A 26,172-nucleotide genomic window follows, 5' to 3' on the forward strand; every position below is an offset into this window, starting at 1 on the left:
ACCACATACCATCAGTGTCACATTTCACAAGCTTTTGATTTAATCGTACTATTTTTTCTGTTATATATCTCATTATGAAATGGTGATAAGGATCGTAGTTAAAAATGACTGGCTGAAAAATATACATCACTTGACCAGTCGTTTATTTTAGCTACTTGCAAATTTGCCAAAATTACTGATATTTAATAACTTGTTCTATTGACCGTTCCTTGGATTTGAGATGATGGGTTGTAGAAAATAAGGATCTATGCATTTCTTATACATTATTATAAAAACATATAATATACATTATAGAAGGCATTAGTAAGAATTGCACGCACGCGGTTTATAGAAAAAAAAATTTCTAAAGGTATCCCGTGCGAGTAATTCTTAATAGAGAACAACGGTGTCCAGATGGGGGAATGGGGCAATGGTCCCCCCAAAATTTTTTTAAAAAGGTCAAATATAATGATAATGTGTATTATTGGAATATTGTTCCAGCAACGAAAATGACCACCACTACTACATACTACTACTACTACTACTACTACTACTACTACTACTACTACTACTACTACTACTGATGCTGCTACTGCTACTACTAATACTACTTATACTACTACTACTACTACTACTACTACTACTACTATACTACTACTATACTACTACTAATAATAGTAATAATGATGATGATGATGATGATAATGATAATAACGTTAATAATGATGATCATTATGATAATCCTCTAACTGTGATTTGTAAATATGCCTAATTTACAAAGCCCTTAAGTCAATATGATCTTTGCCTTTAATTTAAGCAATTAAGATCCGCACTGGGAAAAATTAGACCAAAGGGCGTATTCCTGAATAAAATCAAACATATTAATTGCCTCACTAATTGCCACCAATAATCCGTCTTAAAGGGAAAATCCTCACTAGGCCTCATCTTTCATACATTTTCAAAGGATTTTAAACAAAGTTTCTATACATTTTTTTAAATTAATTGTACTATCTTGATTGTCCGTGATAGCGTACACTTTCTCGTAATTCAATTGAACAACAATTAAATAAATTTGTGATTATAATTTTTTATCAGTTTTCATGTGACGAAGCAAAATAATCAGTGATATTAACTTTAGATATACACCCACGCTGCAGTGATACAACAGCAACATGAACGGGATGAACATTATTTTGTTTTAAAAAATAAAACTCTGAAATGAAAAATGCGCTGATGATTATCGATCCATACAATAGTTAAAACTATTTTTCTTACTTTCATTTATTTTTCCTATCAATGATCATCCCACCTAAAGTGTTGATTGATGTTCTTTCCATTCCAAACTTTATTAAATTAGGGCTGTTTATAAAATCTAACATATTCGAGGGAACTTTAATTGAATGATAAGAAATGTTTAATCGTGGATATGCAAATAACTAAAACTACTGATAAAATATTTAAGGACATTTTTACCTGAATGTACAATATTTCACGTATATACATGTATAACAAACGCTTGACACGTTAGTCTACATGAATTACTTGCGATCATTAAAACCCTGGATATTATTTTTAGAGGAATTTTGACATGTTCATCAAAATATCAAATTATAGATGTATCGGAAGTTTAGGAATTAAAATGGAACAGCAAGTGCCACGCGAGAAATCGACATTTTAATTGCATGAAAATTGGCTTGTCTGTGTTAACACCATTCAGCGGTCATCGATTTTTTTTTCATCATTAATTTATTTGCTCAATCAGTCTCTGATAATTTTCAGATGATAATCGTTTTCATTTACTGACACTTCGACGGAAAATTGGCCTGTGTGAAATTCAAATTGCTTTGAAAGTTCAAACTGGATTATTGTTGAGAAGGTATAGAAATTTGAATTATGGAGATCAAATTGTTACCTTTGTTTTCTACTCTAAGCCTCATACAGGTAAGTTTTCAAGAGCAATCGAAAAAATAAGAATTCACATTGTGAGACCGTCTGTCTATACGTCGATGACGATGATGATGATGATGATGATGACGCTAGTCAACGGTTAATCTAGTATTGCATCATAATGTCTGTAATTAAAGATGTTTTATGACAAAGGCATTCGACCAATGGACTCAATTTATGAGACTGCGTTTATTGATTAGATATTCCGCACCCTGTATCAAAAACCATTCTACGGATAGTACGATTATTCTTCCAAATCATTGTTGCAACCAAAAGCTAAATTGCAGAATTTGTCGAGTTAAAGTATACAACCATTCAGGAGCGGCGAAACCGGGGGGAAGAGGGCACTTGCCCCCCCCCCCCCCCCCAAGTTTTCAGCAGGAAAATTTCCTTTTTTTAGAAATGGAAAATGCCCTTTTTTCAAAATGAAATGTGCCCCTTTTCAAAATGTTAGATGTAAAACATCATACACTTATTTAGGTTGGAAAATCACCTTTTTTTTTTGGTTCGCATCAGTTATTGTTTAGGTACTCATCCTGTCCATGGTTACAATAATGCTGAGAATGTCCAGCTTTCAGGTTGGAATATCACGATTTCTTGGCTCGCATTTCCGCTTGCATCAATTATTGTTAAGTAAGGTACTCATCCTATTCCTGATTACAAAAATGCTTAGAATGTTCAGTTTTCGGGTTGGAATACCACAAATTTTTAGCTCGCACTTCGCGCTCACATTATTCGATGGTGAGATATGTATCATATTCATGAGTCACTAAATGTAGTCATTAACAGGCATAGTTAGATACACATCTTTTTCATGATTACAAAACTTCTTGGAAGGTTTAATTTTCATGTCTTATTACATGAAATGTCCAAAAGTTTGAGCTGGCGATTCGCGCTCGCAACATCTCACAAGGATGCCATTTAAAAAAAAGCGAGATTAACAACTTCAGATTTTAAAATTTTTCAAAACCGAAATAAAAGCCTAACTAAATCAGAAATCACTTCAAAAAGGCTTTGATCAACTTAATTACTTTTACTTTACGCACATGATAATCTCATGGTGAAAATATTCGTTTGCACCAAAATTACAATTTCGACATCAAAGTGCCCTTTTTTTGTTTTGCCCCCCCCCCCCAGCGAGTGTTACGTATCAACTTAAAAATGGTAATTACAATTCTAAGTAAATAATACAATTAAAGAAACGTATAGGAATAATTCCCCCTCTTACAATACAACAAAACCAAATGTTAGGCTAAACAAAATTGCAAAGATAATGGTGATGATATAATTAAGCCTCTGAAGATGAAATTTGTTAAGACACAACTCAATGTTTTTCAAAGTGAGCCTGACATTTTTTAAATGAAATTCAGTGACAGTGCTTGACATGTCTCCCCTTTTAAATCTTTATATTGTTCATTGACAATATGAATTTTATAATTGGTGGAAACATGTGCATTTTTTATAACCTTTTTATGCCATTTAATAGACCTATATTATATATTATTACTAAATTAACATACATTTTGATGTTTTCAAGGTTCTGGTCGGTGTAACCCATGGAGCGGAGTGCATTGGACTTAGCGCGGACGTCGTGTGTGAGGTAAGAATCTTAACTTATTCATGGGCTACTAAGCCTTGGGGCTGGGGGCTCTTGCTAAGAGAAGAAATAAGGGCATAACAGGGATGCAAAGGTTGTTTAACTCTTTATAACCCCTGTAATTTGATTGAAAAAAATACATATACTTCGTCTTGCCCCCCCCCCCCCTCAAAATAACTTGGCGCTGTCCTTGATTTTAATTGTAGACGCGTCGTGGTCTAGTGGTTCTGACTCTCGCCAGTTGTCAGATCGAGGGTCGTGTATGGGTTTGAATCCTAGCCATTTCTTGTGTTTTCCTTCAGCAAGAAATTTATCCACATTGTGCTGCATTCGACCCAGGTGAGGTGAATGGTTACCCAGTAGGATTAATTCCTTGAATGCACTGAGCACCGGTGATGGTAGCTCGAGTTAAAGCAGGGGTAATAAAAGAAAGCGCTTTGTATCCTCAGGCAAAAAGCGCTATAATAAGTCCAGCTATTATTGTTATAATGATTATCTATGACTATTTTTTTATTTGATGAAGTGTGATGGATATGGACGTTGTAAGAAAGGAACTCTTGAGATCGACCCGTGGATGCAGTTTGCTCTTAAAACTCAGCGAGAAATCCAGGTGAGATTTTGTTTTCGTTTTCTTTTCCCCCATTGTACATAGGGTCCTTTATTGAATAATCAAAGTTTTAAAGAAAAATGATTTTATACTCCGTACAATGATTGTGATAGAAAAACGATGAAACTTTTATAATGATCGAGGTAAACAATAATGGATGAATACTCTGGCGTACAAATGGGAGGGTGGGGGTTATGGACCCCAAAAAATTTCACGACCGAGAAGAAAGGAAGAAAAGGGAAAAAAGGGAAGGAAAAAAGCTGCCATGTGATATTATTTTTTAATTCTATGTCAAAATCTATCACAAAACTAAATGTATGTATTATAAGTTTAAACATTTTGTTCGCTAGAAACTTTTGACAAATTTTACCCGATACGCCATGCCACCCCCGCCCCCTCGAAATCTTTGACTCATTATTCGCCACTGTGTGAATAGCTCAATGAAGCCAGAACCACCGAAAACATTGAGATACGAAAAATTATATGAAAACTAATCATTCTGCACAATTTCATTCAGCCAAATTTAAATATAGTTTGTCCATTTTACTATACTCATGATAATGTTCTACACTCTATCATTAAAATGGTATTTGCTTGAAGTGTTTACGATAGCTATTATTCATTATCATCTATATAGAGGGGTTTTTTAAGCATATAATATAATTACTTCTAGTTCTCCATGTAGCCCAACACAAATTAAATAGTAAAACTTGGCAAGGCAACTATGCAATCAACTGGAATATGAAAATACCATTACAGATAATAAAATGAAGGTTTTTCCTGGTATTTAGCATTGATATTCAAAGTTTTTTTTTTCATAGGACGGGAACTATATATATAAAAGAAAGACAATCCATGTTAAGTGATTTATTTTTGGCGGGGGGGGGGTATTTTCCAAACCTCATATTTACATCCTTCTTGTTTGCTTGTATCTTGTGTGTGTTTTTAGATTGATATTCCAGTAGACCGGATGCAAATCTTCGATGTAAGTACAAAGTTATGTCTATAGAGTCAATCTGACTCGGAATATCGTCAACTGGGAGTCAAAGGTATTCCGAGTCAAAGTGACTCCGAATCAAGATCAATTTGACTAGGCAGTATGTGGCATCGACTGAGAATCAATTCATTACCAAGTAGTAGTAACGGATATAGTCACTTCGATTCTGAACAGTGTTGACTCAGCATATAGCTGACTCCATTGTGAATCACATTTTATTTAGCAGAAGCATTTGAATTCAATCTTTGAATTTAACGAACATTATGACAATTGGTTCTAAATTGAAATGAGGCTGTTTTGTATTCATTACCGTTGATTTTCTGTATTTTAATTATAGCGTCGTTGTTGTCATGGCGTAATTTACAAATTAAAGTTTCTTCAATGTGAAACATTTTTCAGGGCATCGAATTTATTTGAGAATGTCTTTTTCTTGAACTCATAATGAAGAATTATATTTAAAGGCTATACAATTTAAACACGGACTGTTTGTGAACATGGAGAATGTGCTGAATATTAAATTCAATTGTTATGATAATTACATTATATTGGTAAGGTCTATTTAATAATCATTGTAAATTCACAAAATTAAGTATTCGTGGGATGGAGTGAATTTAGCAGCAGGCTGACATCTTAGTAATTAATTGTGAATTTGAAGGGGTATTGCCAAGAATTATTTTGTCACTGACTTATCTTTTATTTTATAATCTATTTGAACATATTGAAAGCCTTTGGAACTTAAATTTCTTTATATGCCTGTAAACATTATTTTATGGTCCAATGTTTTGTATATTAGAACACTATAAATGTAAATATTCAATAATGATCATTATACGTTGTTTTCATCTGCACACATAGGCTCACAATGCATACAACAATCGAGCTTATGGACTCGCTTATGGAGGTATGTTTAAATGATTTTATTTGTATCAACTAGATTATCAACATAGATTTTAACAATCCCCCTTGTAGATATATATATATATATATATATATATATATTGCCTCTGGTACAAAACCAAACCAATAATTTACAAGATTATATTTGAAATATAAAAGAAGAAATCTAATAATCGTACACATTCTTCGAAAATTGTATCCAACTTGTGTGATAACTTCTGTCGTCAGAGGCATCGATGGGGGGGGGGGGCGATAAATCGAATCCCCCCCCCCATAATTTTGGCAACTAGAAAATTTCATAATACGCAATCCAAATACCGTGTGAGTAAAAAAACTTAACACCTCACAAATCCCCAATTTAAGAAAAAAATATGTCATGAACGCATAACTATTACGTATGGCTGGAAAGAGTATCTACCCGCAAATAATTTGATACCATATTTATATATGTCTTCACACTTGGATAATCAGTAGGTATGCAGTGATGTAAATTTTGATTTGCGCAAAAGTAAGGCATGCCTGAATTGAATGAACCTCAGACGCCACTGATCATGAGTTAGTAAACATACCTGCAAATCTCTTTTCAATAAAATTAACTTGAGAATTGATACTAAAAAAGTATTTATTAATCAGTTATAATGTAAATTACTGAAAAGGTGTTTTGAAATGAATTTTTTTTTACTCACAAGGGTATATGTTTTAAAAAGTTGAAAGTTGCTAATGTACGATAAGTTTTTGTCGGGTTTGTTCTCACTCTTTACCAGTTTTAATTTTCAAATGGATTTGTTGGAAATTTTTAGCACTTGGAATTATAAAACCCTATTTTTTCTGCCCCGACAAAATAAATGTTCATAATTTCACTATTTTACCTCTGTTTTTTTCGTGCATCAGAACAAAAATGCTAGGAAATTGATGTAATACTTTATAGCCTATATAATATTCTAAAGACAAACAAAAACAACGCATAACATAAAAAAGTAATCAAACAAACATGATTTTTTTTTCTTTTAGCCAATGATACATGTCAATGGCCGCCTCCATATGATAATGTATGCTTGGGATTGGCCAATCATGAATTCAGTATCATCGACATGCTGAACATGGGAGTTAGAGCTGTTGAAATAGACAACTGGTACTGCGATGGAGAGGTATATAAGAACAAATTTAATTTAATCTTCTTTTATTGCAACCATGCGTGCTTATTGCAGGTTTGGATTTTTTTTTTACAAAGATTGATCATTACAACAGGGGCGAGGGCTTGGTGGGCTTCAGCCCCCTCCCACATTTTTTTTTAAATTCCAAAACCATGCACAAAAACGTCAACATTATCATCTGATTGTAATTTTTGCATGGTCACCCCCCCCCCCCCTTCAAAACCGTTCCGCGGCCCCTGTATAATAATGACAGAACATGATGATTGACAGACCATTCAATAAATCAAAATCGATTGAAAGTTAAATACATAATAACTTTGTAAAAAAAACAATTTTGTGACTTATCTTCGCACTTCATTTTCTTTCTTACATCTTAGATGCGGATTGCTCATTTAGGAACACCGCTTGCCATTGGCTGCGGAGAGTTCAACGTTCTCTTTTCTGACGTCATAGCAGACATTGGCCAGTGGATGCAAGAACCTGGAAATGAGAATGAGTTCATTCAAATCTATATCAATGTAAGACAATAGATATCAATTCATTTTATTTTATTGATTTCTACAACTTTTTCTATATAAAAAAATTAGCAAATTAGCAAAGTATAATAAATAGAGTACATATACTAACAATCAATGCAAAGAACAAAGTTGTATTTTCGATAACATGATGATTTAAGAAATTGAAACGCATTTTCCTGAAATAAGACTTGTTCAAACGAGATGGGGTAATCAGAAAAAAGTGTCTCTCAGCTTCTCTCTCTTACAAGACAAATGCTTGTGACATCTTGATGACATAACTGAATGTATGATACGTATTTAGTCTTTCTCATTTCCAAGGGTGTAATGTAATCATCCATTGTGGAATGAATATATACACTCTTATTTCTCTAGAGTAAATTTTGAATTTTTGAGCCAATTACGAGTAAAATCTATTCATAGTCAAAGTGACCAGTTTCCGAAAGAATTTGACCCTGAAGTAATTGACATCAGCTGAAAATACACTAATTTCAGAGTCAATGTAACTCAGGAGCTAGTCACTTTGACTCGAAATAGAGTTGACTCCCAGCTGCCAACATTATTAGTCAAATTTGAATCATCGGAAATAAAAGTTTAATATATCATTTGATAAATTGCATAGTTCTCTGCATAAAAGAATGAGTGAAGTTCAATTGACCTTTTCTCTGGTAGAACTGTAATTCCACCATCTTAGGGTTTTATTATTATTATTATTTATCTTGCTGATAAAGGAAAAATATGACCAGGGAAATGATGCTGAAGTCAATGGTCCAATGGAACGTTATTTTGGCCATGATGCCATCCTGAGTCCTGCTGACCTGAGAAATACTTACAACGGAGTTTGGCCAACACTCAGACGGATGAGAGAGGTAATAAGAGCATTCCATGAATGGCCATGCAAAGCTTTGGGGAGGGGAGTAGGTGCAGGTGTGTTTTTTAACCTGATTGCTAAGAAAGCATTTATTTTTTTTAAAGCAAGCAATCAGATGAAGACGGCTTAAGGTCCTCTCCGATGGACCTGGTAATAGGGATAAAAACATTACCAAAGATAGAGCACCAAAAGTGGGAACCGGAGCCGTGTAGCAATCTCTGAAAGTACATGAGGGAAAATGTACTTAAAGGTCAAGTCCACCTCAGAAAAATGTTGGTTTGAATCAATAGAGAAAAATCAGATAAGCACAATGCTAAAAATTTCATCAAAATCTGATGTAAAATAAGAAAGTTATGACATTTCAAAGTTTCGCTTATTTTTAACAAAATAGTTATATGAACGAGCCAGTTACATCCAAATTAGAGAGTCGATGATGTCACTCACTCACTATTTCTTTTGTTTTTTATTGTTTGAATAATACAATATTTCAATTTTTATGAATTTGACGATTATAGGACCTCATTGCCTGAACCACAAAATGTTAAAATAATGGAATTCTACGTGTTCAGGGAGGAATGAAACTTCATTTCACATGACAATGACGAGAAAATCAAAATATTTCATATTTCATATAATAAAATACAAAAGAAATAGTGAGTGAGTGATGTCATCGGTTCCTTCATTTGCATACCAACCGGGATGCGCATATAACTGTTTTGTGAAATGAAGCGAAACTTTAAAATGTCATAACTTTCTTATTTTACATCCGATTTTGATGAAATTTTCAGTGTTATGCTCGTTGAATTTTTCTCTTTTTATTCAAATCAAGTTTTTGTTGGGGTGGACTTGTCCTTTAATTTGATTAGGTTAAAATCAATTTTGGAAACTGTCACGTTTTTCATAATGCTTAAATCATTATAACCATTATAACCATTGTATTCATTTATCTTTTTACAATAATAACTAATCGATTACCCCATATGAATTTGTTGTGTTCACTTATAGTCCGGCAGCCCAGGAGATTTATTCAACCGAAAGCCGGACAAGCAAATGACCCCATAGCTGGATGGCATGGACCCTGAAGTTTACAAAAATGCATTGCTGCCGGGTTCTATCCGTGGTCTTCCCTCCGAAATGACGTAATATATAACGTCACTACAAAATGGCCATATTTCACCATTTTTTAGACATTCTACACATAGCACGAAGTCAAGGGAAAATATCTCAGTCAAACCATGCTTGTTTTGTATGAAACTTTCAAAATATATTGTTCAAATAGTGCACAAGAGATATGCAAAATTTCACGAACAGAAATTATTGTTTACATATGCAAATTACGTAATGAAATTTGCATATCATTAGTTTGGGAGATTTCTTGCATCAAAAATTGTCGAAAATCGATTCAGATTTTTTTTTTCTTTTTTAGTGTACTTTATTTAATATATTTCCTCTCAAGCATAATATCATTCTTTTCATCTATATCTCTACTTTTAGAAAATATATGTCAATAATTGGAAATGACATTATAGACTGTGATTTCAGCCCCCTTTTCAATATCATGCGCACATAAAAATCGTGCGTTTTTGGCCTATTTTTACCATATAGCTGAGGTGTGCGAACGATATGCCTACTTTATTGATGTTTCCTGCATTTTTCATGATATTAAATCTTCCAAACAACATATTTTCATCTCCATTATGTCTCTGCTGATAAATAAATGATTTCAGCAAAGATTGATTGCCCACTGGGCAATCTATAGGCTTCGTTTTCAGCCTAGTTTTCAACAATGAACCTATACCATGTATGACTGCATTATTGTAGTCGAGTCGGATATGGGAGTTCCTTTGCACCATCATAATATATATTTTTTACTCAACGTTTTTGTATTTGCCTGAAGTGTCTAGTTAATGAATCTTGATGTTCCCTTTGCAAAATCGTGTCCAACGGGGTTCAAAATGGATATCTTTGGCGGCCCTCTTTGATTTTTTTTTATGAAAAGTAATTATTTTCATATTTTTTGCACAGAGTGTGACAATGGGACAATCTTAAATGAATACGCATTTCACTATGATTCGGATAATAGAAATCGATTGAATTCGTTTTCTGGACAGCTAATATATTTTGAAATAAAATGTATCCCGAAATTGCTACGATTTGGGTCAAAAATTTGCATGTGCATTGATATCTATCTGTTCAATCATTAACATCAACAACTATTGCACAATATCAGCATTTGACACGAAAGAGGATATAATCTACCGATAATACTGAAACGCTTTATGACAGTATGTATGTCTTAATTTGCTTAGTTAAAGGGCAAATACCATATATTACTCGATATTGCGATAAAATGACACCAAAAAGCAACTTCTGTAACAGTATATATTTTTTTTCTATATTAGATACACCATAAAGAAATGAGGGCGCAGCAAAGCCTACCCCCTCCCCCTTTATGAGACTGCCGGAGTCCCCCATCCTTTTTCGTACTTTGCCAATTTCTTGGAAAATTAGACATTTTTGGAGCCCCATTGAAGGGAAAAGACTTTCTGCTTTGCGGTAAAGTCACTTTTATTGTTGTTTACCACTTAGGGATAAAAGAGTAGAGTTTTCTCTATCTGCTACATATAAAGAAGTGCTAGTACAGCAAAGCCTATCCCCTCTGGGGACTGCCAAAGTTACCCATTCTTTTTACGTATTTTATCTATTTATGGGAAAATATCCTAATTTGGAGCCCCGATTGAGGCAAAAACGTTTCTGATATGGAATAAAGCCACTTTCATTCTTTTGAAACTACATGGAGATAAAAGAGTAGACTTTCCTCTATCTGCTACATATAAAAAGTGCTAGCATATTGAAGCATACCCCCTTAATGGAGCGTCGAAATCACCCAGCCCTTTTTCATATTTCACCTATTAAAATGTGCTATTTTCGAGCCCCCATTGAGGCAAAAAGTGTTGCTGCTATGTAGTAAGGCTACCTTTATTGTTTTTAAACTATATGGAGACGAAAGAGTAGAGTTTCCTCTATCTGCTACATATAAAGGAGTGCTGGTACAGCAAAGCCTACCCCCTCTGGGGACTGCTGAAGTTACCCGCCCCTTTAGCGTATTTTGCCCATTAATGGGAAAATGTGCTATTTTCAAGCCCCCATTGAGGCAAAAAGTGTTGCTGCTATGTAAAAAGACTACCTCTATTGTTTTTAAACTATATGTATACAAAAGAGTAGAGTTTCTTCTATCTGCTACATATAAAGGAGTGCTGGTGCAGTAAAGCCTACCCCCTCTGGGGACTGCTGAAGTTACCCACCCCTTTAGCGTATTTTGCCCATTAATGGGAAAATGTGCTATTTTCAAGCCCCCATTGAGGCAAAAAGTGTTGCTGCTATGTAGAAAGACTACCTCTATTGTTTTTAAACTATATGGAGACGAAAGAGTAGATTGTCCTCTATCTGCTACATATAAAGGAGTGCTGGTACAGCAAAGCCTACCCCCTCTGGGGACTGCTGAAGTTACCCGCCCCTTTAGCGTATTTTGCCCAATAATGGGGAAATGTGCTATTTTCGAGCCTCCATTGAGGCAAAAAGTGCTTCTGCTATGGAGTAAAGCCACTTTTATTGATTTTAAACTATGTGGATACGAAAGAGTCGAGTTTCTTCTATCTGCTACATATAAAGAAGTGCTGGCATATTGAAGCATACCCCCTTAAGGGGGCGTCGAAATCACCCACCCTTTTTCATATTTCACCTATTTATGGGGAAATGTGCTATTTTCGAGCCCCCATTGAGGCAAAAAGTGTTGCTGCTATGTAGTAAAGCCACCTTTATTGTTTTTAAACTATATGGAGACGAAAGAGTAGAGTTTCCTCTATCTGCTACATATTAAGACATGCTGGTACAGCAAAGCCTACCCCCTCTGGGGACTGCCGAAGTTACCCGCCCCTTTTACGTATTTTGCAAATTTATAGGAAAATAATGCTATTTTCGAGCCCCCATTGAGGCAAAATGTGTTTCTGCCATGAAGTAAAACCACTTTTATTGCTTTTCAACTGCGGATACGAAAGAGTCGAGTTTCTTCTATCTGCTACATATAAATAAGTGCTGGCATATTAAAGCATACCCCCTAAAGGGGTCGTCGAAATCACCTACCCCTTTTCCATATTTCACCAATTTATGGGAAAATGTGCTATTTTCGAGCCTCCATTGAGGCAAAAGGTGTTTCTGCTATGAAGTAAAACCACTTTTATTGCTTTTAAACTATGTGGATACAAAAGAGTCGAGTTTCCTCTATCTGCTACATATAAAGAAGTGCTGGCATATTAAAGCATACCCCCTTAGGGGGTATGCTTTAATATGCCAGCACTCCTTTTCCATATTTTACCTATTTATGGGAAAATGCTATTTTCGAGCCCCCATTGAGGCAAAAGGTGTTGCTGCTATGTAGTAAGGCCAATTTTTATTGTTTTTAAACTATATGGAGACGATAGAGTAGAGTTTCCTCTATCTGCTACATATAAAGAAGTGTTGGCATATTAGAACATACCCCCCCCCCCTTAGGGGGTCGCCAAATCCCCCACCCCTTTTCCATATATTACCTATTTATGGGAAAATATGCTATTTTCGAGCCCCCATTGAGGCAAAAAAATGTTTCTGAAATATAGTAAAGCCAGTTTTATTCTTTTGAAACTACGTAGAATTAAATGAGTAGACTTTCATCTATCTGCTGCTAATAAGTGGTTGCACAGCAAAACCTATCCCCTCTGGGGGTTCCCAAAGTCACCCACCCCTTTTCCATATTTTTTCCAATATATGGGAAAATCTGCCAAACTTGGAGCCTCTGAAGAAGGTAGAAGTCGATATGCCAGCACTCTTTTTACATGTAGCTGATAGAAAAAAGCCTATTCTTTTATTTCCAAGTGGTTTCCAAAATCAAAACTAGCTTTACTAGATAGCAAAAATGCCCTTTTGCCTGAATGGGGGCTCAAACACTGCCATTTTTTCAATAAAGAGGGAAATAGACTTAAAAGTTGGAAGAGTTCGGCAGCCCCTGAAGGGAGAAGGCTTCAGTGTGCTACCACATCTTTATATGTAACTGATAAAGAAGATCATACTTTATCATCTTTATGTGCTTACAAAACAAAAACAAGGGCTTTACTGCAAGGCAGAAACACCTTTTGCCTCAATGGTTCTCCAAAATGACGAATTTTCCGAGAAATTGGCAAAATACGAAAAAAGGAATTGGGTGACTTTGGCAGCCCCCTGAGGGGTAGGCTTTGCTATGCCCTAACTTCTTTATATGTAGCTGATAGAGAAAAGCCTACTCTTTTGCCTTTAAGTGATTTAAAGGAAAAACTACATACCCAAAACAAAATTTTGCCACATTGGGGGCAAAGCACGATATCATAATAGTCAAGCTACGGATAAGGGTGTGGTATGTAACCTTCTACTGGTTCTTGTGGGACTATGCTTTAAGGTGCCCGAGAGTAATTGCATGCAAAATGAAAATGCAGAGCAATGCCTTGATCCTCTATCTTTTCCAAGAGATTTCATTATTATAAAAGTTGCTTTTACCCTCATACACATGATACAAGTAATACATACCTTTCTATCGATCGCTATACCACGTTACATGCATTTCTGCATGTTAGGCACATCAACAAAGGCGATGCAAGATAAAACAGATAGATGTCAATGCACATGATTATTTTGGTTCATTTTTTTTTCATGAATTCTTGTGTTTTTTTTAAATATATTAACCGGACTATTCAGAAAACATTTTAACCGATTTCTACTATTCAAATCATAGTGAAATGCGTATTCATTTAAGATTGTCCCATTGTCACACTCTGTGCAATAAAATATGAAAATAATTGATTTTCATTAAAAAAAGTCAAAGAGGGCCGCCAAAGAAATCAATTTTGAACCCCGTTGGACACGATTTTGCAAAGGGAACATCAAGATTCATTAACTAGACACTTCAGGCAAATACAAAAACGTTGAGTGAAAAATATATATTATGATGGTACACAGGAACCCCCTTATCCGACTCGACTACAACGATGCAGTCATACATGGTATATGTTCGTTGTTGAAAACTAGGCTGAAAACGTAGCCTATAGACTGCCCAGTGGGCAATCAATCTGTGCTGAAATCATTTATTTATCAGCAGAGACATAATGAAGATGAAAATATGTTGTTTGGAAGATTTAATATCATGAAAAGTGCAGGAAACATCAATAAAGTAGGCATATCGTTCGCACACCTCAGCTATATGGTAAAAATAGGCCAAAAACGCACGATTTTTATCTGCGCATGATATTAAAAAGGGGGCTGAAATCACAGTCTATAATGTCATTTCCAATTATTGACATATATTTTCTAAAAGTAGAGATATAGATAAAGAGAATGATATTATGATTGAGAGGAAATATATCAAATTAAGTACACTAACAAAGAAAAAAAAATTCTGAATCGATTTTCGACAATTTTTGATGCAAGAAATCTCCCAAACTAATGATATGCAAATTTCATTACGTAATTTGCATATGTAAACAATAATTTCTGTTCGTGAAATTTTGCATATCTCTTGTGCACTATTTGAACAATATATTTTGAAAGTTCCATACAAAACAAGTATGGTTTGACTGAGATATTTTCCCTTGACTTCATGCTATGTGTAGAATGTCTAAAAAATTGTGAAATAGGGCCATTTTGTAGTGACGTCATATATTACGTCATTTCGGAGGGAAGACCACGGATAGAACCCGGCAGCAATGCATTTTTGTAAACTTCAGGGTCCATGCCATCCAGCTATGGGGTCATTTGCTTGTCCGGCTTTCGGTTGAATAAACCTCCTGGGCTGCCGGACTACGCGCACCGTGGCAAATCCCCTATTCCGGCGTCAAAAACTTGACAAAATAGACCCATTTTCGGCTCTTTTAACTCATATCTCAAAAACCGCTCGAGATTTTTCACGGGTTCAAACGGTTTCTTAATCTTAGACTTGTTCTTCATCTCATGATATCTGTCATTTTATATTCTGATTAAAAAAACAACCGTGTTTTTTTTACTGAAAATACACAGTTTCTCGTGTTTTTGTGTGAGAGAAGCACTTTTTGCACTGTTTTGGGCTCGATCTTCTCTTACAGCGTCTGACTTTCGTATCAAAATGTCTCAGTTCAAAGACTATCAGATAGACAGGTTGTAACTCTTTCTTGTGATATAAGGTTCAACCTAATTGGTTGAAAAAAACCGCCGTGTTTTTTAGGTCAAACTTTACAATCCAATGAACTTTTTTTGTATTTATCACGCATAATCTACGTTAATATTGATTAGTCGCACTGCGCACGATTGTCTATTTTAGTATGCCTATCAACTCTTTATACTCTTTCCTCTCCTATCAAAAATTGAAAGGGGGTACATTATCCTCGTCCTAGATATAAGAAGAAGAGAACATTTCCTTTTCATTACATGTAAAATCATGCCCATTCTTGAAAAAAAAACATTCGTCACTTCTAGGTTAAACTTTACAATGCAATTAACTTTTTTGTTCTTATCATGCACAATATCCATTAACTGGTCGATTGGATTTTGGTATACGATGTTCAACCTGGCAGCAGCGCGTTTTGCGTTAGATTTGGAAATCCTCGTTCCCAGACAGGGATATGTAACATGTAAGCTTTTCATACATAAAAAATTCATATTGATTGATTAATATTTAGCTCCGTCAATTTTCACGTTAAATCATGCTTGTCTCATTTTAAGGACGTTCCACAGTTATATTTGTGCGCATTATGATCTGCGCATAGTTTACACTCTGCGCGCTGACGTCACAATGGATGAACAGGTGATTAATTAGCAGCGGGTATGAGCTGATTTTTCTCATCTTCTGCACTTTAACTGCAGATCCGATGCGTTATTTCATGAAGCTAAAAAATTGAATTATTTCATGGACCATTCAAAAAAATATTCTCTGCAATTTCAAAATACTTTACTCTGCAGTGCTGCCAAGAATCACATATATTACCCCGAGTTTGAATAAATGGTAGAGTGGTTTTGATATTTTCTTCACATACTAAGCATTCGGCCCATTTTTGGTGTTTTAAAAAGCACATTTGCTCTAATAAAAATGCTGATAGTTTATAAACAAGCACATGAACCCCTATTTTTTAATGTTTGTACCTCTTAGGTATACCTTCCTCTACAACTCTGCAAATTTTGGTGAAAATGACATGGATTTTGAATAAAGTGCAGCATTTATTGTACGTTTGTAGTTTGTTACTGAAATTTTACATTTTTTAGATTGGGATTTTGTTATCTTTTACGCCATTTTTAAGAACTGACAGTGCTGTTAAACTTAATATTGCAAACAAATAGCACTATTAATAGATTCTCCATTCTAACGATACAATTATTAACTCTCTTGCGAAATTTGATGACTTTTTCATGTATTTTGACTGAGTAATGGAGGTTTAAACTCATTGTAGTAATCTTGGGCGGTCTAAAAATGCCAAATTCTTTTGAATGCGCAATTCTTAAGAACATCAATGTGGGTGAACTTTGAAGCTCTATAGCAAAAAATCAAGCACATGGACCTATGTTAATTTTTGCATATTTCGAATATTAAGGTTCTAAAGTATTTATGTGCAAAGTTTGGTGAAAATGACATGGATTTCACTTTAACTGTGGAACGTCCTTAAGAAGCCAAATCCAGGGATGAATAATGTGTGCATACCGGTGCATATACGTATACGTGCAGCGCATGAACGGTGTATACACCCACGCCGAATACATTTCTATGCAATAATCACGTACACACACAATGCGCGCAGTAGTAAACAACGCGTCGCTAAGATAAGACAACTGAACCTGAACTCGGGAGTACATCGAGGGATCGGGAAGGAGTATAGAATCAGAGAAAATTATTCTCACTTTTTGGTCAGAAGAAAACATTTCCTTATATGTATATATCTTAACATAAACAGAAGCTGCTCCGTTATCCTTATGTCGTACCACAGTCAATATCACAAACAAATTACAGTGATTCTATTTTGTCACAATTAATAAACTTAATTAGGGCAATTTATGCACCCCCAAGAAGTAGTGTTTACGGCCCGGCCTATCTCTACCACACAGACTTCGCACAGTTCGGTCAAGGCGGTACGCGTACCATTAACTGCCAAATACAGCCTACCCAAGCTGAATAAAACCTTCATATTAGGTGAACAAAATAGGGGGTAACAAATTCATATGCCTCTACAAAATTTATATAATATTAAGTTCTATGTTGTGCTTATTTTTCTTTTTTATTCGAATATTTCAACATTTTCTTCCTTGAATTCCTTAACATTATTTCTCTTTCCGAAACATCCTTCTTTTCTTTCATGATTTTACCTGCATTATTTTGTCTTGTTTCTCAGCCTTGATATTTTCTAAAAATCTTTTCCACTCTCTATTTTTCTGTGATTACTGATCGCTTTTTGATACTTCATATCTTGTTTCCTTCATAATATTCTTTGTATCTGTCATTTCCTTATTTACCATTCCTTTGAAATAAAGTTGAAATCGAGAGAAACAGAAAAAAAGGTGAGCACTGGAAACAAGTGTGGCCTTAATTTGTAGACAGGTTTTACAATATTTCTTCAGATGGTAGTAACATTTTGTGGTCACTAAAAACAGGTTTTCACTATAGATAGGTGGCCACTAAAGACGGGTTGACTGTATAATTCTGTAAAGCCATTGCCGTACGCAGAAATTATTTCCTGGGGGACAAGACGCGTATTTATTTTTAAAAAACTAATAAGCGAGCTTGTCATGGGGTGCTTTCTGCACTTTCTTAGGTGAATTCAAAAAATTTTGTGCACATTTTTGGTGAATTGGTTTTTTTTTCTTTTTTTGGCGGGGCAACGGCCGCCTTCACCCCCCCTCCCTCTGCGTCCGGCCATGTGTAAAGCAGAAAACTTTCTGTGAAATTATATTTTGTTTCAAATTTTGATTGATGATAATTCCCATTATGATTCTTGTCAGGATGGTAAGCGTGTAGTAGTAGTAAGCGGAGGTGACACATTACACCAAGGTAAATACATCCATGTGAAGGGATGCGACGGGTCAGGATCAAATCAGGTAAGAATATTATTCATTCAGATATGTACACTCTTATCCGGCTAACTCAAAACATTGTAAAAACATCATAATAATGTTAGCTAAAGGTTATGAAAATGTATTTTTTTAATCAAAATGTATGGCTTTGGTATGGTTTAACAAGCGACTGTGTACAACATTTAGCCATCACCTTTTATGATTTTTAATCTACTTTTTGGCTTTTTTTAAAACAATATCAAAACATCTTAAAAGTTTGAACTGTATGTAATTTGTGTCAGAGTAGCCATTGTTTGTTATTTGTGTGCGGTGTAGTAAACTTATTACATTACATTTTCGGGACAGACTACATATTAAATGTTTATAACAATAATTTTCTTTGAATATGTGGCCTATATTGACCCAATAAAACATAAACACAAACAAACATTTTAGACTACACATTATAAACATAGTCTATGAGAAGTATATATTAAAAAATAAAATTATCTGCTAGCTTTGTATTCATGTGGAGTCATGTTTAAATCAGAATGGCGATAGCTGGGAGTCAAATTTACTCCAAGTTGAATGAGTGATATAAGATATCATAGTTACTCAAAGTCAAAATAAATTTGACTCGAAATTGTGTGCCATTAGCTGAAAACTCACTTAGTTCGGAGTAATGTTAGCCTGGAAACGACACAATTTGACTTCCAGCTGGCGCCATCTAGAGTCAAATTTGACTTCTCGCAAGTAAAAGTGTAGCTACCTTTCACACCTCCATGAAAATTAGGGCATTTTAAGTTCGACTTTATAATGATTGATGCGAAAATGAAAATATTTCATACTTCATTTACTAAATACTATTATACTAAAGATATAGCGAGTAAGTGAACTCATCGACTCCATCATTCACGTACCAACCACGATCGCATATAACTTAAGCGAAACTTTAAAATGTCATCATAAATTTCTTATACCTCCGATTTTGATGAATTTATTTTTCTCTTATTCAAATTCACTCTTTTCGGGGTGGGCTTGTCTTTTAAATGGATAATTATATTGATTATATTGAATATTCGTTGTTTCTTTATATTATATCGTCTATATAGTTCACAAATTATCCACAGTGTGGTGGCAAAACGGAAACCAACTGCAAGAGATTTCGCGGTGATGCCACCCATTACGTGTAGGTGATATAATTTGTTTTCAATCTGACTGGAATTGTTCTTTTTCTAGTTCAAAATTCAAGTTCAAAATTCCAAATAAAAATCATCACTTTCGCTGACATTCTCAATTCCCTTTCTGATAATTTCCCAATGAATCATGATCCTGAATTAACGTGTCTCTGTAATTAATTTTGAGTAAACGAACATCGTCTAGTATCATTTTCCCCATTTTATATTGTTCTGCTATAGTGTTTTAGTCATTCATGCGATTTGACTCCGATGAGTGCATGTCGAGAAGCTTCAATATGTCCGTTTTTAAGGATATTTTACGATGATAATATGACTGTTTCTATGGTAACTATCGGATAAAACAGGACTTGTCAGATAAATGATCTCATTTAATGAGACGCTTCCCTGGTTTAGGTCGACTGAAATTACAACCCCCCCCCCCCCTCTCTCTCTCTCTCTCTCTCTCTCTATTTCTCCACTCCTCTCCGGTTAATGCCATGGTGCCGCTCGCTCCCGTCTCTAGACCGATGCAATATGATAAGATATGAACTAGGCCATGCAACTTGTTTTCTTATTTACTTGATGAAGTTACTGGCCATATTTTTTTTTATTTCAATAGATTCAATGTCATCTACGACGGGCCCACTGCGACCGGTGCCATCACCGATCTGAGTGAGATGGTGAAATGCCGCATCAATCTCCCAGCTACAGACATGGTCACCCCACAGCTCATGAAGACTGCGGTCTATACGTGGGCCTATGGAGAACCATCAATACCGCTCGATGAAGATTCTTGCGTGATGCTTAAGTATGCCCGCATCCTTATTTTTGAGGGGAGTCAAATTTGACTCGGACGGGATGAATGGGAGTCGACTATGTTTGGGGTCAAAGTGACTTGTTTCAGGGTCACCTTGACTCGGAATTGATTTTTTTTTCCAACTGATGACAAACATTGCTAGTCAAATTCATTTGGAATCCGAGTCATTTTAACTCGGAATAAAGTTGACTCTAAGCTTGCGCCATTCTGAGTCAAATTAGACTCCGCATACTAAGAAAGTGTATTCTTGTTATTAATGTTATGATATAAGGAATCAATCCAAGATTATTGTACTTGTATCCAACATTAGATTACGATATTTTAAGCTATGGGAGTGATTTTGGTTCGATTGTGATGTTTATTTTTTATTTTTTCTCTAACCGCAATCCAAAGATTTTAAAAATACATTGGATAATAATAGTATTTTGTTATCAGTCAGTGATTTATTTCACGCAGCTTCTTATTTCTATGTTTTTTTTTCATTTTTATCCCCTGAAAAAAAAATTAAAAGTAGGTCTATTGGGCAAACATAGACTGTTGAAGATATCAACTCATTTAATTGTCCTGATTCTTGAAACGTGCTGAAAACGGATAGTCCTATTTCTTTTACGACTTGCCTATACCGCGAAACTTAGGCCTATTTAACTAAAATCACACGACAAAATTATGTTAGGATCCAACACTACTATTAGCAAATGATTTTGGCTCTTTAGATAGAAATAGATGATATGTTTTTCATATCCTACAAATATTTCAAATCTAAAATTCAATTTTCAAATTTAAAATACTAATACATATTTTAAAGACTGTTCTTCAGAACTATGAGCTTTACTATACTACAAAAAACGAGAAAAAAGAGACAGAATTAGAATGTTTTAATGATCATGAAAGTTAAGAAAAAAAGAACTGCTATACATTCTCTTAAATTTCACACGGCAGCCATGAAGACTTTCGTTGGTATACGTCTGCAGATTGCGACCAATCTTTAAGCTACGCGTGTCAAAGTTCAACCGACCCAAATGACTGGATGGTGAGCGAATCAACGGGTCCTTATGACGTCACTCGAGAACTGTGCCCCATTGGCTACAAGTTTAGCGTGCCACATAATGGATTTCGACAAGAGAAGGTTAGTTATCTGCTGATGGAACAATTGAAAGCGAATGCAAAGATTATTTCATTAAAAAAATAATAATGAGAGATAAATTTACAGGGCAATGCCGCTTTGACCAATCTCATGCACGCACACTAAAAGGTTACAAAAAGTATTATTTTAATTTCTTCCCTTTTTACTTTTACTTTTTAAGTTTTTACAATTTTAAGGAAGACAGATATTGCCCAGAAGCTAAAACAAAATAGATATAGGTAGTGGAAGTTAGAGCGGATTGGGGACGTGGGTAAAGGATGTTCAACCAAGCCTTCAAACTGATCTGTAACTGACCATCTTTTTCGTATATTGGTGTTCGTTTGAAAGGGACCGAAAAAATTGGTTTTAACAGAATTACAATGTATATTTGCAGAAATAACTCATGTTATCTTTATTTCACCTTTCTTCATTTTGTTTTTGTTTATGTCCGTTTGATTTGATAGCTAAAAGAAGTCATGAATGGTGCTTCAGTGTGGCTGAACTTCACGCCTTGGCTAACGGGCGACTTCCCCATCACAGAAACTCCTCCAACCGACCCCACCTTCAACTCGGCAAACATCATCAAACCCACCTGGACAAAATATTTAGTCTTATTTCTTATCTTATTACTTGGCTTTATGAATTACTAATAAAAGCAGCGTCAGTCTGAAACGTCAGTTGAGTTAGCAAAATTGTAATAATGTCATCTATTTTATGTAAAACAGGGAAAACCTCTTGGAGAGTTTTGCATTTACTTCTAAAAAAAAAAAAAAAACGAAAAACGTCATGTGCATAATTGGCTTTGAGACCTGCATTCAATAGGCCTATTTCAGAATTTATATATGCTGGTTTTGTAGACTCTCATAATTTTTCAACCAAGCTGAAAAGTTGGTTCAAAATATAACAACTGTTGCTAGATAAATTAATCTCGATTCATTTTGCATAAAAATTTGCTTTAACCAACAGCTGATAGGTTCATATTATTAACAACTTATGCGTTGGTTAGTAAAATTCAGAGGGAGTACATTTTTTTGTTAAGGGCAATTCCATAAAATAAGCAGCCTTTTTGTACATTCGAGCCTCCCTTTTTTCTTCAGTTTTACTTCATTTCATAAACTGACCAAGTCATCGTCATTTGACAGCATTACAGACTGTCATAAGAACCAGAAATCAGAGACAGAAAATTTCATGAAGGTCTCGCATACATGGGATCGGGAGTACATATTTTATGGAATTGCTCTTAAGCTAAGATAATAACCACACACATTTCTTCATTTTTCTAACTACTGGATTTAAAAACCAACGCTAAACATTCAAATCAAGTAATATACATTATTTCAAATTCATTTCATGTTTATAGTATATTGATTTGTAAACAAAAAACATTTTAAGTAACTGGACTATTAAACTTGATTTGAAATGACTTAAAATAAAATAAAATGGAAAAAAAAGTAAATTATGCTGCCCAAAGTAAAACTAAATATTTGTGTAACTTTACTGTATTTTTATCCGGTCGCGTCAAGATTTGTCTTCATGTTTTAATTCACAGACGTATATTTCCTGGAATTAAGATGATAATACCGCCATAAGCAAGAAAACCAAGTTGATCAAAACTCTTAAGCATGTTTGTTTGCATCTGGTGGTGAGCCTTAAAAAAACAATATCTCTAATATCATAAAACCTTGCACATTATTTTACGAGGATTCCTCTCATTCTTGTTTGGGGGAAAATTAATTTTCCAGTGATATCGCATTCGAATGATGATCAAATCATTTAAATTAAATATTAGAAATTTGATTGGAAGTCGATTTATTTGGATTATGTTTTTATTTTTACAATATTTTCAAGGTGTAAAGGCGGCATCGTTGATGGAGAGAGAGAAGGGGGGCATTGACAAAAGGAAATTAAGAAGTGGAGAAATGGGAAGTGATTATCAAAAGAACTGATGTTATGATGGTGTATGTTTGAATGTGTGAAAAAAAATTCATGGGTCATAATATACTGGCATCATTGTGGAAGCGGGGGATGATTTGTACAAAAATATACACTTTTATACCCGATACTTCAAGTTTATTGTACAATGAGTTACTGATAACATTGATCAAAATCATTACCGTTAATGAAACACAATGTTGGTTCATACGACAACAATATTTCCCGTATCCTACAGTTTTATCTATTTTTATAGGATATTTTCAATCACATTTATTAACCAACAATCTAATAAATATGTCAAACATTAATTTTGCTCGAATTTTAAAAAATTGCATCATCTCCCAATATAATCTTAAATATTAATCAACTTTTTTTTCCTATATCTGCAATCTTTTTCTTTTCATTTGCATCATTGCGCTATTTGCACATTTTCGGAAGTTTATATTATGGGATGTGATGGCCTTAAAAATATTTCATAAGGCACTATTATTTCCGATAATCATTTTGTTATTCTCAACTCACTTCTTACTAGTGAGCAAATGAGTTTTCATTAAATAGATCTCGACTGTTTAATCCATTTTTTTATATAACAACTTTATATTTCTTTTCCCTTTCGTTATTAATAAATCACCTTTAACCTCTACAGTTCTCCCCTTATTCCACGCCCCTTGAAAGACGTTTTTGTAAATCATTCTGATTTACAACTACTGAAAATTTGCTCGCTCGCTCGCATTATAAATGTAATTCAGAAGTTTATATCACAACAAAACCGTTACGAAAGTCATCGAAAAAAAAAATTTAATAGGCTTGTAACTGTAATCACCAAAAGAGATAGATAGTATAATATATACACGTTGATATACCCCAGGATACATAGTCCTTGATGTTGTAATTGCACACTTCGCTCGCTCGCATATTAATTTAAACTGCATTTAGTAGTTTGTATCACATCAAAATCGTTACAATACATCCATCGAAAAAACAATCGTGATAGATGGTAGTATTATGTACACGCTAAGTTTTGATGTCCCCCAAATTTTGAAATTTCAGGTCAATATATTGCTATCAACCCCCCCCCCCCCCCCCACTGCTCGGACCAGATTTACGCCAGTGGCGCCCATGACGATCTCCATTGCTTTCGAGTTTCTTTGAAAAGTGTTATGTTTTCCCCGCCCCTTCCCCGGGAAAAATTATGTGTATGTCCACGAGTGAATATGACAAATTACTATCAAATCGGGGACGTTGGGTAAAACATAGGGTAAATATATAAATATTTTTTTCAATTTATATTATTGTTTTTTTTAGTTCATTCTATTACATATATATTTTCTTTTGTATTGTTTCCTTTCACTGAATTGTTATCTTTCTCTTCATTCTGTAGGTCCTATATGTAATTTGATTTGTACAAAATTATTCATACTACGTGATGTAATAAATATGTTGTAATTTCTTTATTGTTGAAGTAAGATAATAAAAAATTATACAATGAGAAATATGGTGTTATATGTCATTTGATTCCATTATTCGAATGTTAAAAAAAATCTTTTAGAAGAAAAAAAATAATAATATAAAAAAAAACATGTGGACGTTCCTTCATTTTTAGCCTCTCAAATGACTGCAAATCAAATGTAGATGGCTTTAAAATTCTCTGATTTTTTTGTTTGTTTTGTTACACGAATGCTTGTTGTATCCTGGAGTGTGTATTCCCCCCCCCCCCCCTTCAAGTGTTATGACGGATCGCGTTGTTACCGTCCACAGTTGGCGCAATGAACATTTATGTGTGGGTGTGGGTTATCGAAACTTTGTATAAAATGTCCTTTCATCACTGACTTACAGGGGAGCATTTATCAATATTTTTTGGCCAGATAAGTTATCAGATCTGACAACTTTCCTTGATTTTGATTGGCTGAGAGGCAGTGTTACTCTGGTAACTGTCGGATGAAACAGGACCTCTCGGATAAAACGTCTGACCACGGCCTTTAATGAAACGCTCTTTGGGGGCATTGACCCAAAAATATTCCACGAGCAAGAAAAAACTGAGAAAGTAAAGGGGTGAAATTATGAATTTATTGTCAAAAAATATCCCCCCCCCCCAAAAAAAAAAAAAAGATTTTGGTACTAAAACAAAAATCAGCAATTTTGTTAGCTCGCTTCGCTCGCTCGCATTTTTTTAGATAGAAAATTCCCTCATACACCATGTCTAGCCCCCTCAATTTTCTTTTGCTCATTACGTAACTACTTGGCAGTTCGAAACCTCCAAGAATTACACTGCATTAAATGTGATACATCATAAAGTGATATAAAATTCATATACATTTTTAGATATTATTTTAATCGGGATCATTTTTAAACGAAATCGTGATTGATTTAAGTCCTAAGATCTTTGCAAATATATAGTTTAAGACTGTCCATTCTCTTTTTATATATTAGTAAAATTATTAACAACTAGGAACCATTTGGGTATTATCAAAAGACGGTCAAGGT

The 26,172-nt window shown here is 34.5% G+C and overlaps 1 protein-coding gene across 1 annotated transcript; it reads left to right on the forward strand.

The window, feature by feature from the left end:
• Positions 1–1,450: 1,450 nt before the first annotated feature.
• Positions 1,451–23,556, forward strand: LOC129257495 (uncharacterized). Its single transcript, XM_054895830.2, has 13 exons — positions 1,451–1,920; positions 3,464–3,526; positions 4,047–4,133; positions 5,080–5,115; positions 5,983–6,028; positions 7,036–7,172; positions 7,556–7,696; positions 8,425–8,562; positions 18,585–18,680; positions 19,748–19,824; positions 20,433–20,621; positions 21,570–21,756; positions 22,218–23,556. The coding sequence occupies exons 1-13, from the start codon at positions 1,873–1,875 to the stop codon at positions 22,401–22,403; spliced, it is 1,431 nt and encodes a 476-aa protein (XP_054751805.2). The 5' UTR covers positions 1,451–1,872; the 3' UTR covers positions 22,404–23,556.
• The last annotated feature ends 2,616 nt before the right edge of the window (positions 23,557–26,172 follow it).

This window comes from Lytechinus pictus, chromosome 3, assembly GCF_037042905.1.
Source record: "Lytechinus pictus isolate F3 Inbred chromosome 3, Lp3.0, whole genome shotgun sequence".
Lineage (NCBI taxonomy): Eukaryota > Metazoa > Echinodermata > Echinoidea > Temnopleuroida > Toxopneustidae > Lytechinus > Lytechinus pictus.